At 31.5% G+C, this 19,034-nt stretch overlaps 1 protein-coding gene across 1 annotated transcript; it reads left to right on the forward strand.

Annotated features, from left to right (window-relative positions):
* The first annotated feature begins 58 nt into the window (after nt 1–58).
* On the forward strand, nt 59–17,045 carry LOC127738596 (uncharacterized). Its single transcript, XM_052249918.1, has 9 exons — nt 59–149; nt 4,568–4,663; nt 8,205–8,359; nt 9,889–9,965; nt 10,742–10,867; nt 12,066–12,143; nt 13,844–13,928; nt 15,526–15,599; nt 16,074–17,045. The coding sequence occupies exons 2-9, from the start codon at nt 4,585–4,587 to the stop codon at nt 17,020–17,022; spliced, it is 1,623 nt and encodes a 540-aa protein (XP_052105878.1). The 5' UTR covers nt 59–149; nt 4,568–4,584; the 3' UTR covers nt 17,023–17,045.
* The last annotated feature ends 1,989 nt before the right edge of the window (nt 17,046–19,034 follow it).

Below are 19,034 nucleotides of genomic sequence, written 5' to 3' on the forward strand. Positions count from 1 at the left end.
AAATCTAGAAAGAATCGATGAATTCGGATATACAATAACATTAAAAACAATTACGGACCACGTGTTTTTTGTAAACAGAGTGCACCTGTTAAAAGTAGTAGATGAACAAGATCTGTTAGACAGTAAATTCTTGCCTTATAATCTAAATGGTACAAACAATTGTATTAAGTTATATCTTCAATAGTCATTAATGCAAGAAGATATAGTACCATGCCCATCAAAATTAAAAAAAGGACCATACTCATGATACTAACAGTTTCTAAAAAAAAAAAAACATTTATAACTTTGACAATCACAGACACAGAGCATCAAGCTAGTTTAAGCAAAACATGAAAAAAAGAATGAATTAGATGGTTAATTTTAAGGCAGTGGTTATTTTGCCGGCTCCGGTAATGGGTCCGTTCGCGCCCAATACACGTTCGCACCCTACACTTTCGCACCCCACACTTTCGCACCCTTTTTTTTATTCAAAAACCTGATGAATTGTTAGATGTTTTTCATAAATAAAATTTCGGGATTTTTTTTTACATTGATTTGATGATTAATTATTATATGTTAATTATGTATGATTACTAGATTACTGTTAATATAGTGTTTATGCAGCTAAACTTGGTGTTATTGTTATGTGTTTGAAAATCGTAATTGTTGTTTTAACTAGCTTTGATGTGAATTCTACATGTAGTTAGCATGTATTTAGCTTGGTATGAGTAAAATGTTATTGTTGTTGAGTTTAATAGCGGTTTGGTATCTTAACATTAAAATAATATTCAACACAAAAAACCTTTTTAGAAAGTCACTTTATTTTGAAACAATGAAAAAAAAATGTACATATCAATACACTAACCAAAACACGATTAAAAAAATATTCAACACAAAAAACGTCACTTTATTTTGAAACAATGAAAAAAACTTATTTATAGCAATACAATATCCAAAGCATGATTAAAAAATTATTTTAAAAACACAAAAATCGATTTTAGAAAGTCACTTCATTTTGAAACAACGAACAAAAAAATATTTATAGCAATACACTTACCAAAAAACGATTGAAAAATTACGTGAATGGGAATGAACGTGTTTTTGGGCGAACAGCCCCGGATTCGCCAGCTCCGGCATCATAGCCTCTTATGATTGTAGTGTAGGTGCTATTTTACCGGCACCAGCAAAATAGTGAATCATATAGAGTTTTGCTATTTTGCCAGTCTTATAGATAAGAAGATGTGGTATGAGTGCCAATGAGACAACTCTCCATCCAAGTCACAATGTGTAAAAAGTAAACAATTATAGGTCAAAGTACGGCCTTCAACTCAGAGCCTTGGCTCACACCGAACAGCAAGCTATAAAGGGCCCCAAAATGACTAGTGTAAAACAATTCAAACAGGAAAACCAACGGCCTAATCTATATAAAAAACGAGAAACACTTATGAACAACATCAACAAACGACAACCACTGAACAACAGGCTCCTGACTTAGGACAGGTTCATACAAATGCAGAGGGTTTAAACGTTTTAACAGTAGTGTAACATTACAACATAAAAAGACACACTATAAATTATCAATTGAAATGGCTTAGCTCGATCAAAAAGTCATATAAACAAAAACAGGTAAACATACACTGAACAAATAAGTTTGATCTATGACACAATATAAATACAATATTAATAAAAAAGTTGTAGAACAATGTCAAAAAGACAACTCTTATCGGGGACAAAATGGCATTAAATAAAATAACATACACAGGTAAATTTAAATATAATAATTTTGTAGTTAGGAGTACGGAAAATTTTTTTCAAAATAAATAAATTTGTTGTTCACAGTACCAGTACAGAAGTGAAAATTTATTGTCATACTAAATACTTATCAAAGGTGGTACATATTAAAAATAGTGAGAAGAGATATAACACCAAAAAAGTAAACATTGAATAACAAAAATGCATTACAAAATGACAAATTGTGCCAACAGGTCAAATTAACACAAAAGTAAGATTTGACAGTACTCACAGTTACTGAAAGCTAGTTAAAAGCCAAAAAAAACAATTAATGATAAAAAATCATGCATCAGAGACTAAAATTAATTAAAACACATCCCAGGAATTTAGTGTTTTAACGCCATGGACAGTCAAAGAAGACATAACTTGTGCAATGCCAAAATAAAAGTATCGACAGGCAGTAGGATAGTTAGGATTTAACCTTATAATAAAAATGTATCATGTTATATATAGATAAAGCAATTTCTAAATAGAAAATAAATGTGGATGTGTATTTATACATCCAAAAAAAAACATTCGAAAGAATACAAATTTAGTTATGTTTTACAATGTTGATGACAAAATTGATGTCAGTTCAGATTTTTCAGTATATTGATTATGAATTGAAAGAAATGTCAATAAATGTAGAACAAAAACTAAAAAAAATATGTTTTTTAAATAAGTGACAAAAAAAAGTGTGTAGTGTGTGTTGTTGGGTGTCTCAGTATCAGGTCATGTCAAATAATTTAACTGTACACAGATGCCAATGATTCACTTTACAGGATTACCCTAATTCAACTGGTAGCGTGATATAGGGAATCCTGGTAACATAAATAAAATGGATCCCGATGTAGTCTGAACAAATCCTTGTCAGTGAAAATAGACTAAAGTCGATTAAAAGTTCAATACTGTATTATCAAAACACATTACTCATGTTACTATAACTAGGTAACAAGTATAAATTTGTACAAAATCTAAACTGCAGGCTCAACAATACGTTTCTCCTCTCTTACTATAAACGTAACTGTCCTCTCCTCACTGTAAATTCTCTCTCTCCCTTATCTTAAGCTCTTTCTCTCTTTTACATCACTCCTATTTGCCGTAAAAGCCTAGATACAAACATGGAATACTAGGTCAAGTGGGCTCCATTACATAAAATTACTAGGGCACCATATGCAAATCATTAGGGCTCACTAGTCAAACAAAGAAATTTAAATATAACTCTTAATTAATATTTCTGATGATTTCTAACTGTATTAATTGATTATTAATGAAAATAAGTAAAACTGATACAATTACATAAAACACTTGACCTTACACATAAAAATGTTACAAAAAGTTTATACATGAGCAAAGCATGCATATGAACTTTGACATTCTAATAAAAAATATCCTGTAAGTTTTGAAATTAAAAGTTTCTTTACATACAAAAAAAAAAATTTGACTTTTTTTAAAATATAATACATAAGCAAAGCATGCATATAAAAATTGATATTCTAATTAAAAATTATGATAAAAATATCCTACAAGTTTTGAAATTGAAAGTAAAATTTAACAACTTCAAAATGCTTTACAAGTGTTACAAAACCAGTGCCTTGCTTTTGGTGCATTTTTTGAGTCTTGCACAAGAAAGATGCTAGCACTGCACACATGAACTGCACATAACTGTAAACACTTTTTGAATAGGGGTTTTAGAATAGTTTGTTTATGATTTGTTTTTTAACGAGATTTAAAGTGCTGAAGTGACTACAGTACTTAATTGCTATGTCAACAGTCACGCTTTTCAGTGAGAAATCTTATTTTGAGTGAGCAGGCATTAACCTGAGACATTAAAAAAATCTATTTTGTACATACATGATAACTTGCTTAAAAACATAACTTAAATGGTACGGGAAAATGTTGTAAAAACATTGGATTTTTTTTATCTTTGAAACCTAAGCTATTCATATGAGTTGGATATCAAGAGTTAACTCCATAACACCACCACGTTGACCAGAGATTGTTCTTTTTTAGTACATGTAACAAATATTATCACATAAAATGAATTTGAGTTGTCTCCCTTTAAACATTTTGAAGAAAATGAATAGCAATGCCTTAATTTATAATTATTGATAAGTCTTCATGACAAACTAAAATAAGAAAAGAAGATCAAACTAAAATTAGTTTTGAAACTTTCATATGAATTTCACTTAGAAATAATGATAGATAGACTCAGTTGATACAGCCTTGATGTATATCCTTTACTCACAAGTTAAAAAAAAAAGAGTTTAGACAGATTTTCATGAGTCCATGTCTAAGTGAAAACCCTAAATTGATCCTAAATTAATTGTCAGCTAATTATTTATTGGATGAAGGTTAAAACAAATGCAAAACCTAGTAAATTAACAGACATATAATACTGTTTATGCCCTCATGGCATGGGATGTACTTTAGGCCCCAATCACCCACACTTATTCTTACAAAATTCTAAAGGAAATGCAACCATCCAAAATTAATTTAAGTTCCTCCCATGCCCTACCATGGTAAATTTAGAACAGCCCTTATTAAACATGAGATAAATCATTGTAAAATACTAGCAAATAATCTGTCAAAAGAGTAATGCTTTATAAAGTTAAGTAAAGAATCTTTGTGATGAAATACAAAGAAATAACTTGTTCTTAATGAAGTCAAATATAGATAGCAAAGCATTCCATCTGCTAAATTTTACCAAAATGCTAAGTCTTATGAACATTTGACTAAGCATGTTTTAACAACTGAACACAAATACATTTTGAATTCAAAAGATAGTAATTTGAACAATCCTATTTTGTATTTGCAGTGCTACAACATCTGAAGATGATGCCAGTCATGAAAAGGACAGAGTTACCTCCTCCTACTTGTTATTTAAAGACATTATTGATTAAAAAAGTTGAAGGTTTGAACTTTAATTAAATGCATGAAACTGGTTTTTGTCATAATATTTTATTTAAATCACTATAAAGTATTCACTAATTTTCAGATTTAAAGAATGTTTCTGCACAGGTTCATCTCGAAATTATGGTTTATTGTTTCTGGCAACCTCTTGATTTATTCTTAAGTTTTCTAGATTTTGGATGACTTACTGGGATCAAGCTTGACATATAATTTGGGCACTTGTTTAGTTATTGCTGACCTCAGAATGACCTTCAAATGAAAACAAGTGACATTCTAATGATCAGATTAGAAGTGCTTCATGCAAAGTGTGAAGATCGCTTACTTTCATTACAAACATATTTAAAAATAACAGTATTCAAGTCTTATTTACAGAACTTCAAAATGAAATATATGTGTATGTTTGTTTATTCCACATTGGCTAGAGGTTTAGGGGAAGGGTTGAGATCTCACAAAACATGTTTAACCCTGCCACATTTTTGTGCCTGTCCCAATTCAAGAACCTCTGGCCTTTGTTAGTCTTGTATATTTTTTTAATTTTGGTTTATTTATATGTTTTGGAGTTTGGTATGACGTCCATTTTTGCTGAACTAGTATACAATATTGTTTAGGGGCCAGCTGAAGCCCGCCTCTGGTTGTGGGATTTTCTCACTGTTGAAAAACTATTGGTGGCCTTGGGATTTTTTCTGCTCTTTGGTTGGGTTGCTGTCTCTTTGACACATTCCCCATTTCCATTCTCAATTTTATTAACATTTTAAGCTGAAAGTTAGACTTTTAAATACAAAAATTTGGCAAAAAATGTGTAGTGATATGAAAGCAGAATCATCCCACATCCCTGTCATATCTGATTGAAATACAGACGCTATGTCAAGTTTTGCTTTAATAAAAGGATCTGACAATGCTCTGGCCTTCTTTTTGTTTTAAAGACCTTTCAAGATCCTTTTGTTGTAATGATACTTACCAAAAAAGTTATGGCGGCAGAAGTTTCATTGGCTGATGTAATAAGTGGCAAAAAAATAAAGTAGGAGAGTTTTCAGTTCCTTGTAAGTAAAGCATAGACAAAGTATCTTTTTTTTTTTTTTAGTCAGTTTGTGTGAAATCAAAAGTATCATACATGTCTGTAATAAAGATGAAATTTGCTGTCTTAATACATTGATTTCAAAGTAGATATAAATACATTAAATTTCTATGATTATTTAGAACAATAACTGATTTTTTAATGGTTCTATCAATTATTCATGTTTATAACATATAATATCAACTACTTTTTATACGGTCATATATTGGTATGACGTTGTCGTCGTCGTCGTCCGAAGACACATTGGTTTTCGCACAATAACTTTAGTTGAAGTGAATGGATCTCCATGAAATTTTACCATAAGGTTCAATACCACAAAAGGAAGGTTGGGATTGATTTTGGGGGTTATGGTACCAACAGTTAAGGAACTAGGGGCCAAAAAGGGGCCAAAAATAAGCATTTTTATACGCACGTTTACGGGACATATTATGGTATACCGTTGTCCTTCCGTCCGTCTCTCCGTCCGTCCACAACATGTCGGACATTAACTAAAAAACGCTTTAACCAATTTGCATAAAACTTTGGTGAATTGTTTATATCTATTGACATGAGCTCCCTTTTGATTTTTATATATTTTAGTTATTACATTTCCGAGTTACAGGGTTTTATTCATAAAAAAAAGGGGGATTTTCCAGTTTTCAGACAAAAAATCAAAAATGCTTTCAGCAGTTCTTATGAAACTTTGGTGAATTGTTTATTCTATTGATGTAAGCTCCGTTTAGAATTTTATAAATTTTACATTTAACATTTCTGAGTTATGGGGTTTTATTCATTAAAAAACAACAAATGAAAAAGGGGGGATTTTCCAGGTTTTTGACAATAACTCAAAAATGCTGTCAGAAATTCTCATGAAACTTTGGTGAATTATTTATATCTATTGATGTAAGCTCCCTTTACATTTTCATAAATTTTTAATATGACATTGAGAATTAATTGAACTTTAATTGTTTATAGTCTGACAACAGATTTACTAAGTATTGCGCAACAGCACAGTGTATTGCACAACAGCAAGAAATCTTTAATTGAATATAAATTCAATTCATATAACCAATTTCAAGTTCTTTGACTACATTTATTCAGAAACCTATAATATGTTAAATATTTAATACAATCCAAATTCAGACCTGTATCAAGCTTGAATATTGTGTCCATTTTTGTCCCAACTGTTCAGGGTTGGACCTTTGCGGGCGTATCCAGCTGCGCTCAGCTTAGCAGTTTATTGTAACTTCCAGACAATAATGTGTGTGTTAGTGTATGGATCTCTCTGACATTGTACCACAAGGTTCCATATCACAAAGGGAATGCTGGGATTGATTTTAGGGGTAATTGCCTCAAAATTTTAGGAATTGGGTGCCAAAAAACAAGCATTTTTCTAGTTTCATGACAATAACTTGTGTGTAAGTGTATGGATCTTTCTGAAATTGTACTACAAGGTTCCATATTACAAAGGAAAAGCTGGAATTGAGTTTGGGGGTAATTATTGCCCGAAACGTTTAGGAATAAGGGGCCAAAAATAAGCATTTTTCTAGTTTCCAGATAATAACTTGTGTTCAAGTGTATGGATCTCTCTGAAATTGTACTGCAAGGTACCATACCACAAAGGGAAGGCTGGGATTGATTTTGGGGGTAATTGCCTCCAAATTTTAGGAATTAGGGGCCAAAAAGCGGCAAAAAACAAGCATTTTTCTAGTTTCAGGACAATAACTTGTGTGTTAGTGTATGGATCTTTTATGAAATTGTACTACAAGGTTCCATATCACAAAGGGAAAGCTGGGTTTGAGTTTGGGGGTAATTGCCCAATTGAAAAATAAGCATTTTTCTAGTTTCCAGACAATAACCTGTGTTCAAGTGTATGGATCTCTCTGAAATTGTACTGCAAGGTACCATACCACAAAGGGAAGGCTGGGATTGAGTTTGGGGGTGATGAATCTTAAGGGGGTTCAAAAAATTTTGGGGGGGGGATTTTTTTTCCTTTTTTTTTCTTTAAAATTTTCCATTTTAAGTTGGTTATTTCTGATTAATATATAAAAGCAAATAATAATGATATGGTTTGAATAGGAAAAATAAAAAAATTAAGTTCTTAGATTACATTCATTATGTGTCAGAAACCTATCCTGTGTCAAATATTTAATCACAATCCAAATTCAGAGCTGTATCAAGCTTGAATGTTGTGTCCATACTTGCGCCAACTGTTCAGGGTTCGACCTCTGCGGTCGTATCAAGCTGCGCCCAACGGAGCATTTTATTCAAATTGTTAGAATTTTCTATTTTTTATGCATTTAAATTGCATGAACAATATGTAAATATAGAGTTGATTAATTGGGTTGTCAGAGCCAAGGATTCTATTTACTTTTACATAAATTGGAAACATGTGAAAGAATGAGGTGATTTGTCTTTCAACCAATAAAAAACCAGTGTTTGTTTGCTATGAATACTTACTATAAATATTTCACTGTGTATTTCATAGACGGATTTTCTGTTGTGAAGGAGATGTTGTCAGACAGTTTGACCATTTTAGAGAAACAGGAATCTCTATCAATGGAGAGTTATGTTTTGTCTAGAATGTTATATAAAATGAACAGTCAGTGGAGAAGTGAAAAATCTTTACAGGGTTTGAAAAGAGTAAGTTATTTATATTTTTGTTTTTGTATTTACTGTTTTATTGATGTGTACCCGACATAGGCTTTTATTACAACATATACATAAATAATCTTCCTCTCTGTTGTTGAGAATTTAATGTACCTCCTCTTAATTAAAAATACCAACCTCCTAATACAGTTTGGAACAATATTGTAGCATTTCTACAGTCATGACAGTTATGTATATAGATATAAGAAGATGTGGTATGAGTGCCAATGAGACAACTCTCCATCCAAGTCAAAATTTATAAAAGTAAACCATTATAGGTCAAAGTACGGTCTTCAACACGGAGCCTTGGCTCACACCGAACAGCAAGCTATAAAGTGCCCCAAAAATTACTAGTGTAAAACCATTCAAACAGGAAAACCAACGGTCTAATCTATATAAAAAACGAGAAATGAGAAAAACTTATGAACCACATCAACAAACGACAACTACTGAACATCAGATTCCAGACTTAGGACAGGTGCAAACAATTGCAGCGGGTTTAAACGTTTTAATGGTACCAAACCTTCATCCTTATCTGAAACAATAGTGTAACATCACAACATAGAAAGACACACTATAAAATATCAATTGAAATGACTTAACTCAATCAAAAGACATATTAACAACATGTATGAAACTGTTTCAGAATCTAGTTTCATTCTAGGTAATATTTTCAAAGGTACATGTATACACCAAAACATTTGGATTGGTTAAAAAATGTCATGAACAGTGGAAATTCAATCAATAATGTAATATTTTTTTTACAGCTTGGGGTACCAACAATTAAATTACCAATAGTCCTTTAGATTCTGAAAAGACAAATTACATACATATTATAAAGGACACTGGGAGGAAAAAGCTATGATGTAGCAATCTGTTGTTTCATTGTTTTTTAGCGATAACATATAAATGATTAAGGGGCCTTGGTGGTTGAGTGGTCTAAGTAGTCTAACTACAGTATTACCATCCTGTCAACACTGAGGTTGGAGTTCGAATCTCACACAAGGCAGCTCCAATCTTAATTTGCTAGGATTGTCAGGTTTCCTACCGAAGGTCAGTGGTTCTCTCTGGGCACTCCGGCTGCCTCCATCACTAAAAACGGACCACCACAAAATAGCACAATAGTGATGAAAATGCATTAAACATCAATCAATCAATATAAACGATTTTAAACCCATACACCAGGAAGACATATCAGTAATACACCAATCTCGAGTTAGTCCTCCATTGACGAAATTAAAACAATTTCCCAATATTTTTCAGCATCACAGAAAATGTTTGACATTACAGAGAAAAAATGATTTTTTGCAAATGTCATTAATTTTAGGTCAAACATTGGAAATTGAGGTCGATCGTAGTAAAATCTAGGAACTTGAGATTAGTGTATGCATATCATATCAAATATTTTCAAAGGCGTAGTACATGTATGTCATTCAGGAAGATTTATTTGTTGTTTACAAGAATGCTTAATCATACCACATCATCTTATTTCTATATTTAATTTTTTTATTTTTATTTTACAGATTAAAACTTGTTTGAACAGATACAAAGACTTGAAGTTAATTGAATATGTTGCAGAACTCAAAGACCATTTTGATGGGTAGGGAAATAGTAAATATAGTGAAACGTGTTTTAACCACTGAAGAATATTTGGTTGAATTTGACAGGTGTTCTGTTCATCTAGGTAAAATATAAAAGATAAATGTACTCAATGTGTTCAGAGAATACTCAGTGCCTTTCCTGACATAGGACTTCAGATGAGACGGGTATCACGATAACTAAAGGTTTGGTTTAAACACACTGTGAAAAAATATCTACCCTTTCAGAAACCAATTATACATTGTATCCAATGCTAAAGTGGTGAGTTCCTAAGCACCATCCCTTGGTGACATCTCAAGTTCTGCATTGTGGGGAAGATTTATTTGTAAACAAGATCCTTGCCACTTTGCACTAGTCATGAGGAGAACTACTGCTGACGATATGTGGCAGTATTAATATTTTTTCCCCTTTATTATTTATTAGTGATGATACACCACTACAGTCCCTATTTTAAGCATCACCCCTTGATGGGCCCTTCACTCTGACAACTGAATCAGCATGCTTGAGTGCTTTGACAATAAGGACTTTAACTTGAATTTATCCAATGTATTATCAACCTTGGCACAGACCAAGTCCAAATTCATCAGCTATTTCTATATTTATACACCACATTTAATATTGCAATAATGTCCTTTATTACCAATATTTTATTTTGTGTTATCAATAAAAATGTTGCAAAAGCCTGGATATTTTTGTGGCTTTTGTAGAAGTACATCATGTATGAGCGTTTCTGACAATGGGCAATCTAGTAACAGTTTACCGCTGTTTTTTTTTTAGGTGTGATTTGTATCTTGGAGAAATATATCTGCCAGCACAACAGATGATAGTTTATCTATTGAGAAAGGTCATATGCTTGGCAAGTCTGATGACACAAATGTGCAATTACTGCAAGTACACATATGTGTATCCTTTTATATTTTGTCAAGATTCAGAAAAAAGTGCAACATGTTTTAGTGACTGAAAACATATAAGTATTGACCAATTATCTTTAAAGAGGTCAGTTCGATGATATTTTAATTTAATAAAGAACATTTATTTGGAGCATGGTTGTAAAATGTGTTTACAATGATCAGTGAAATTTTAAAAAAAAAACTATTGTTGTATTAATGTATTGATAAAGTTGATTTTTTTGTCTAAGTATTACTGTGACTAGACTGTGTTGCTCGCCACCTATTGCAGTTTATTCAAAATTCTGACCAAATTGCAATTAGTTTTATCAAACCAATCTGTTCAACTGGTGAGAAATTTTAACAGTGCTGTAGAAAACACAATCAAGTGGTGAAAGTGCAAAGTGATGAAATTGAGCATACTTACAATCCTTTAAGACTTTAATTCCACTGCAATGATATTATGAAAAGGCAGTCTATCAATTTCTATACACATTTTATTGTAATTATCATGCAAAAGGTGATAGTAATTTTGAATTGCCCTAAAAATGTCCAAACTAAGCTTTAATACAATTTTTCTTTTGAAAAGTCTTCTATATTCATAAGAATCAGACATCATTTGAATTAAAACATCTTATATTCAGTAAAATATATGTGAAATTATAATATTTTGTTAGTACGTTTCCATGGGAGATAATCAATTTTTCTTTTGAAAAGTCTTCTATATTCATAAGAAGAATGATTTTAGATTATCTCCCATGGAAACTTAATAACAATGCAATTCAAAATTACTAATTGTTAGACTAATTTTTCATAATATCATTGAAGTGGAATTGAAGTCTTGTAGGACTGTAAGTATGCTTTATTTTATCACCTTGCACTTTCACCACTTGACTGTTTTCTACAGTAGTTTGTTATAATTTCTGACCAGTTGAACTGTTTGGATTAATAAATCAAATTGCAATTTGGTCAGAATTTTGAAATGACTGCAATAGGTGAAGAGCAACACTTACAGTCAAGTCACAGTAAAACGATAAGCCAAAAGAAGAACATCCGTATATTGATACACAGTTGCAATTTGGCAAAACTTAAGATTTTCATATGATTTTAATAATAATGAGGGAAGTAAGCTCTGAAATTTATAAATTATTACCTGAAAAATTGCCTTTCATTGTGGTTTAGAAGATATTATATTTCTCCTTAATTGTGACCAGATATATTAGTCAGAACTTATCCATTGGAAACTTTATACCACAGAACATGGTTTTCTTGTCAATGGTCAGCAGAATATGGTAAGTTGTTACACTTATGGTAAACTTTAAAGCAACTCTTCCGTCACAGACTATGTGATCACTTAAACGACAAGTAGTTATATCCTGACTTCATTACAGCTCTTTTCATAATGCTAGCAAGACAAAGGTTTGTTTGACTTGCTTGCTTTGTTTGTATAAATGTTTGCTCAAGCATTGTAATTAAGATTGACATCTGTAAACAATATAAGTAGGCGGAGTTAAACCTGTGTATAGGTAAATTTGATTAGTTGATAATGTCCAATCAAATTTAAATATAATGTATACAAGTTTAAATCCGCCTTTTTATGTTGTTTTCAGATGTCAATCTTAATTACAATGCTTGAGCAAACATTGATACAAACAAAGCAAGCAAGCCAAACAAATCTTTGTCTTGCTAGCACTATGAAAAGAGCTGTAAATATTAGAAACTGTAACTATTTAAAAAACAAATTCAGCATACGGTCAACATGTCTGTAGGAGTTATGGCTTGCATGAACTCTTGCTTAAATAGACAGAAGTGAAAATCAAAATGATTGAAACCACTGCACTAGTGAAGACATTTAACAAGTTGTATGCATAATTTCAATTCTTTTTTTCGTCTTTCATAGAAGTATATTTGTGAACAAAAAAAACTTGATGTAATATTCTTGATTACAATGTATTCAAATCAAATATACAATTGATTTATGCAGCTGAAAATCAATATACTGGGGAATAAACGCACATACATTTAATTGCAATGCAATTTTGCTGATTGTTTGAAGCTCAGCACTGAAAATTGTCACCTAGTTATTGATTAATTACAGATGATTATAAAGTAAAATAAATTCATATACATTTTTTAATTTATGCAGATTTGTTTTTGTCTCATTAAAAAAAAAATACTGTAAATTAAGAAATAATTGCATGCATTTATTATTGCGATTTTGTCATTTTAGTCCAAAATGCGATTATAATTTTTGCGATACTGAGAAAAAATCCCACTTCATTCATATAAAAAAAAATCCAAAATGCGAGTTTAAATTATTGCGATTACAACCCTTTTGCATTTTTCACAATAACAAAAACATCGCAATAATTCCAAATTTACAGTACATCTCATTAATCCTTAAATCATTTATTTTGGAGACAGATTAATTCTATGTATCATAGATCAAAAGTAAACCTATAATCTCTATATACATGATGATCCAAACATTTGATATACTATTGGGATCAGTAACTGTGTATTGAGTAGTCTGCTGTGATATAATACAAGCCAAAAGTTAAATTGAGGTTGGCATTGTAAGGAGATTCTCATTAAACTCAGTCTTTGTCTCAAACTGTTTGTTGATCATGCCAGTTTTTAATCAATCATACTGGTATTGTATCAGTACTGTTAATAAATAATTACTAAACTAGCCAGAAACTTGACAAATCTAATGACATACTTACTTGAATAAACTGCACTTAAGAGATAACCATGATTTTTCACAGTTCATTTGTGCATATTTACATATACATGAGAAGCATTGGGAACTACTTTTCTGTATGTGTAGACCAAGTGGATACAATAGATGCAATCTTTCAGAAATTGACTCAGAAAAAATGAAAAGATGCTCAGATATTCTCCTAACATTTGGCACATTCATCTTACAAAAAAATCCTGAATCTACACTCCTGAATTTCTTTTGGGCTGATTTTCACATTTGTATATATAGGGCACTTGGCAAGTCATTAGGTCTTCATTCTGCTAGATGGTATGAAGGAATTAACAGATGCTTGGATGTTTTTCCTCAAACACAGGTATCTATATATATGTTAAGGAAATCACACATTTTACAAATGTTGTAATCATGTTCTTTCTTATAGTTATTATCATAACAGACTTTAAGCCTGATATCGGTTGAAATTGTCCATATACCATTCAAAAAGAAAAGCCCTCAATTTTAGTTATCAACCTATACCAAACCAGTATTAGTTTGTTTCTTATACAGTATACCTTAAGTCTGATACTGATGTTAATAAAATACAAAAACTGCCAAACAGTAATTGATTTACCCAATTTAGAAATAATAATATATTTATTAAACCCAACCATCAAATTTGACATCAACTATTTACTGAAGCAGAAATACTTTTGCATGTACAAAAATGTTACAATTATCAAAAGTTCTTACATTCCATGCAGTTGTCAGATGAAAACTCAAAATTGTTTTGTTTTCTATACAGAATTGCATTTACCTATCTTCTGTGTACGCTTCTAAGCTAGAACACATTTATATCAATATATAAATTCACACAAAATTTACCCTTGCCCTATTTTTGTCTCACCTTGACGGAGTCAAAAAGCGAGAGACAGGTATGCTGTTTCCGGCGTCAGCGGCGGTGTCAACAATGTATTAGTTTGTGATTAGGTCTAGTTTATGGTGAACCACTAGTGGTAGGTTAATGATATTTGGAATGCAGTTGTATTAGCATTGGCACATCTCATTACCATGGAGATTATTTGGCCCTGCCCCCTCAGTCATGGTCTATTGACTTCTAAACTTTGCTTAGTTTACATGTATTAGTTTGTGATTAGGTCAGTTTATGGGGAACCACTAGTGGTAGGTCAATGATATTTGGTATGCAGTTGTATAAGCATTGGCATATCTCATTTCCTTGGAGATTATTTGGCCCCACCCCCTCAGTTATGGTCTATTGACTTTGAAACTTTTGCTTAGTTTTCATGTATTAGTTTGTGATTAGGTCAGTTTAAGGGGGACCGTTAGTGGTAAGCCAATATTAATTGGTATGCAGTTGTATAAGCAATAGCACATCTTATTTCCATGGAGAATATTTGGCCCCGTCCCCTCAGTCATGGTCTATTGACTTTGAAACTTTTGCTTAGTTTACATGTATTAGTTTGTGATTAGGTCCGTTTAAGATGAACCACTAATGCTAAGTCAATGATATTTTGTATGCAAATGTATTGGCATTTGCAAGTTTCATTTCCTTGGAGATTATATAATCCCACCCCCTCATTATGGTTCATTGACTTTGAAACTTTTACATAGTTTACAAGTAAATGTTTGTGTTTAGGTTTGTTTAAAGGGAACGACTTATGAAAAGTCAATGGTATTTGGTATACAGTTGTATTAGAATTGGCACATCTCATTTCCATGGAAATTGTTTAGCCCTGTACCTTCAGTCATGGCTCATTGACTTTGAATATTTGCATAACTTACATGTTAAAGTATTGCTATTTTATTTCAACATTTGCATTATCAAAATAACAAATAGGCGAGACATATCTCTGTGATAACAGTTTATTTTTACTAAGTTGAGTACTCCATTTGTCAGTAACTATGCAACTACATTTTCACTTAAAGAAGAATATAATCATTTAATAATTTTACAGGTACAAACAGTAACAGCAGATCTACCTAGCACATTGTCATCAATCCTGACTATGGAAGAATTTCAATCAGATAGGTACATACTTTTTTTTTTAACTAAAAATTCCAAGATTTGCTATTGTTATAGGATGGTAGTATTAACTTTTTTGTTTGTTTGCTTGTTTGTTCTGCTTTGTTTTGTGGTGTCTGAACAGCCAAACTTATTGAATCAAGTGCTTCTATTACACTGAATCCGACTGATGGTGGCATTATATTTACTTTGTATTATGGTAGTCTTTCCCAGTCAAGGCATTTCAGTGTTGTCATGGTCTTTTTGTTATTACTTAATCTGTGAAATGATGATTAAATATTGTCAACATTTTGTAATGGTTATCACTTTGGACTAGCATCCAGAGTTCCCTGGATCCTTCTTTTCAATAAGAAATTTATTTTTCTTTTCATCTTACAAATGCATGGAATATTTGCCACTGGACCTAATGCAATATGCCATCAATCAATCATTTATTTTTTCATTCATACTTATACATTATTGATACATATTATATTGTAGTCCTGAGGGCAACATATCACTCAGTCCAGAGGACTTATCAATAGACAGTGATGAGGACATGGATTTCCAACCAGAGGCCCAGTGGGAAGAAGATACGTCTAGAAAAGACAAAGTTGAAACAAGCAAACCTGAAACAGTTGTCAGGGATAAATTATTGGAGAGAAGAAGCAATGTGAACAATGACATGGAACTTAGTGATAGTGAAGATCTGGGACATGTTGTTGTGAGACAAGAACCTAAGAGCCACACTTTAAGTAGAAACAGTGTAGTGAATCAGATAACAGATGATAAAAACATGGAAGATTTAGGCCTTCTTGTGTCTAGAAAAGAATTATCATGTAACAACTGTGATAATATAGAAAAAAAGACTTTGAGACAAGAAATTGTAAACTGTAAATCCTTCAAAAAGATGAAAGATTTATTAAAACAGTTTGACAATTTGGATGAGAATGCTTTTCATTTAAAAACATGTAAAAATAAGCTGAGAGAACTAAAGAAAGAACACCTAATATTGAAAAGAAATGGATCAAAAGACAATCAATTTATTGAACAAGCCAAAGAGGAGGTAATAAAGATAATTGATTTATTAAAGGAAGATAAAATCCTGGAGGAAACACACAATGAACCATGTGTTAAAGATGACAATGTTGATATTGCTGATCAAGTCAGTAAAAATTTATCAAATACCGAGGCATTGAGGAAATCAGAGCACAGAGATTTTAATATTGAAGAGATATTTAAAAAACCATACAAAAACTTATTGAATTTAGTTGAAGATCAGGGAGTTGATACTTCATCAAGAAAAAGACAGACAAAAGTTAAAAAGTGTTCTGTGAATGTTACAATCTTAAGGAAAAAATATATGGAAGAATCAAAGAAGAAAAAGAAAAAACAATATGTTAAGCTAGCAAAAGAGGAAGTGATTGAATTGCTAAATTCTTTCTCTTAATAATTATTAAAGATACTTACTTATATGCATGGCTTCTTTCATTTTAAGTATTGTAAAATTCTATTACTTAGTTATTGCTTATTTTTGACAATCAACAACAAAACAAGATCAGTTTTAACAGAAAAAATGGAAGCTTTTTGTATTGCAGTGTTCATCCTATCACTGTCTCATGATTTTTGGTGATTTAGGTGTCTTGAATGAATGGATATGGATTGAATGTACACAAGACAATATATCTCACATAATGATACTGTAAATTCAGAAATTATTTCTTGTATTTATTATTGTGATTTTTGAAGAAAGGACAAAAATATGAGATTAATTATTGTGATTTCAGGAAAATCTGCATACAGTTTTATGTATCGGATATTGGAATGTGAGTTCTTATTATTGCAATATTCACCCAATCGCATTAATAAAAACCTCTCAATAATTTCTGAATTCACAGTGTTAAAAAAAAACATTGCTATTTATTTTGATTTCATTGCCATATTGAATAGGAAGCATATAGGTATATGCACACAATTTTCACTCAAGACCAAAGGTTAACTTAGGCTAGTCTTTGGTCAAATCTCTCAGGTGCTTAAGTCAAAGTGAAATGATTGGGTCCATCATATCTAACAAGATACATTATATGTCATTTAAATATGGACACAGAGATATATGTCTAACCTTTATGTATTAAATTTTGATAGCATAAAACAAAAGTTGAAATTGAAAAGGCAACACTCAAAATAGGTTCACTATGCAAAAATTTCTAAGTCAATGATCCATGACTAAGGATGCAGGACCAAGTAATCTCAATGGAAATGAGATTTGCTAATGCTTATACATCTACATACCAAATAACATCATTTTTGAACATTGACTTACCGTAGTGGTTCCCCTTAAAAAAAAGTCACAAACTTAAACCCTTAAACTAAAAATAGGCAAAAGTTTCAAAGTCAAGAGACCATGACTGAAGGAATGTGGCAAAAAATATCCATGGAAACTAGATATGTTAATACAACTTCATACCAAATATCAAGACTAATCGTTAGTGGCTTCCCTCAAACTGACATAATCACAAATTTTAACAAATTTGAAAACAGTAAGCCTAAGTAACCCCGCCACAACTTTTTCGAAGCCAAGTTCACAAATTTTAGGTCACTGTGAACTGAAGCTGTGTTTGTAAAATGTATATCAATGTGCATTTAAGTTGCTGATATTGACTCATAATTTAGAAGTGTGATACTAAAAACTGAAAAAGGGGGAGCAGAAACCAAGGGAGTAATCAAAATAATGTTAAAGAAAGACCAGACAACACCATCCCAAGAAGAAAAAAAAGAGCTGCGCCATGAGCGCATGATACATTGATTTTTCAACGAATAAAGTTCCATAACTCCTCAATGTTATATCAGAAATTTGTAAAAAAAATAATGGGAGCTTATTTTAATAGATATAAACCAATCACCAAAGTTTCATGAAAACTGCTAAAAGCATTTTTGATTTATTATCCAAAAACTAAATAATCCCCCCTTTTTTATGAATACCATAATACGCCCTGTTAACAGGTGTATCAAAACAAAGAAAAGACTTCAGAAAGTAAGCATAGAAAAGAGTAGGGTAAAAACAAATAAACAGACAACAATAACTTAAGTGAGAAGATTTGAGAAAACTTTACAAAGAATTTGTCCTGATACATTTGTTCTTAAATAAGTAAGATTATTACATTGGTTGCAATGAATTACTGTGATTTCCCAATGGAATAAAAACCGATAATTTCACATGTGAAATAAACTTGATAATTTCACTCCTCTGACGTCATACAACAATATACACCTATTGACTGGTTATGAGGGTAATAGCAAGTTTGTTGTCCCTGAGATACCAACTATTGCTCGAGGCGAAAAAATTTGAAATTTGAAATTACGACGACAGACACATACAGATTATATTGTTTACGATATTTTAGAGTTTAACATAAAGCACACAAATCCAAGCAGAATAGTCAATGACGTCATTGTTGTCCA

Source organism: Mytilus californianus, unplaced genomic scaffold, assembly GCF_021869535.1.
Source record: "Mytilus californianus isolate M0D057914Y unplaced genomic scaffold, xbMytCali1.0.p SCAF_4, whole genome shotgun sequence".
Lineage (NCBI taxonomy): Eukaryota > Metazoa > Mollusca > Bivalvia > Mytilida > Mytilidae > Mytilus > Mytilus californianus.

Excerpts from the sequence above, each read along its gene's own strand:
- LOC127738596 (XM_052249918.1), top strand. The coding sequence starts at position 4,585 with ATGATGCCAGTCATGAAAAGGACAGAGTTACCTCCTCCTACTTGTTAT. Across the intron at positions 4,664-8,204 it reads ATTGATTAAAAAAGTTGAAG|ACGGATTTTCTGTTGTGAAG; the intron begins GTTTGAACTTTA and ends TGTATTTCATAG. Across the intron at positions 10,868-12,065 it reads TACTGCAAGTACACATATGT|ATATATTAGTCAGAACTTAT; the intron begins GTATCCTTTTAT and ends AATTGTGACCAG.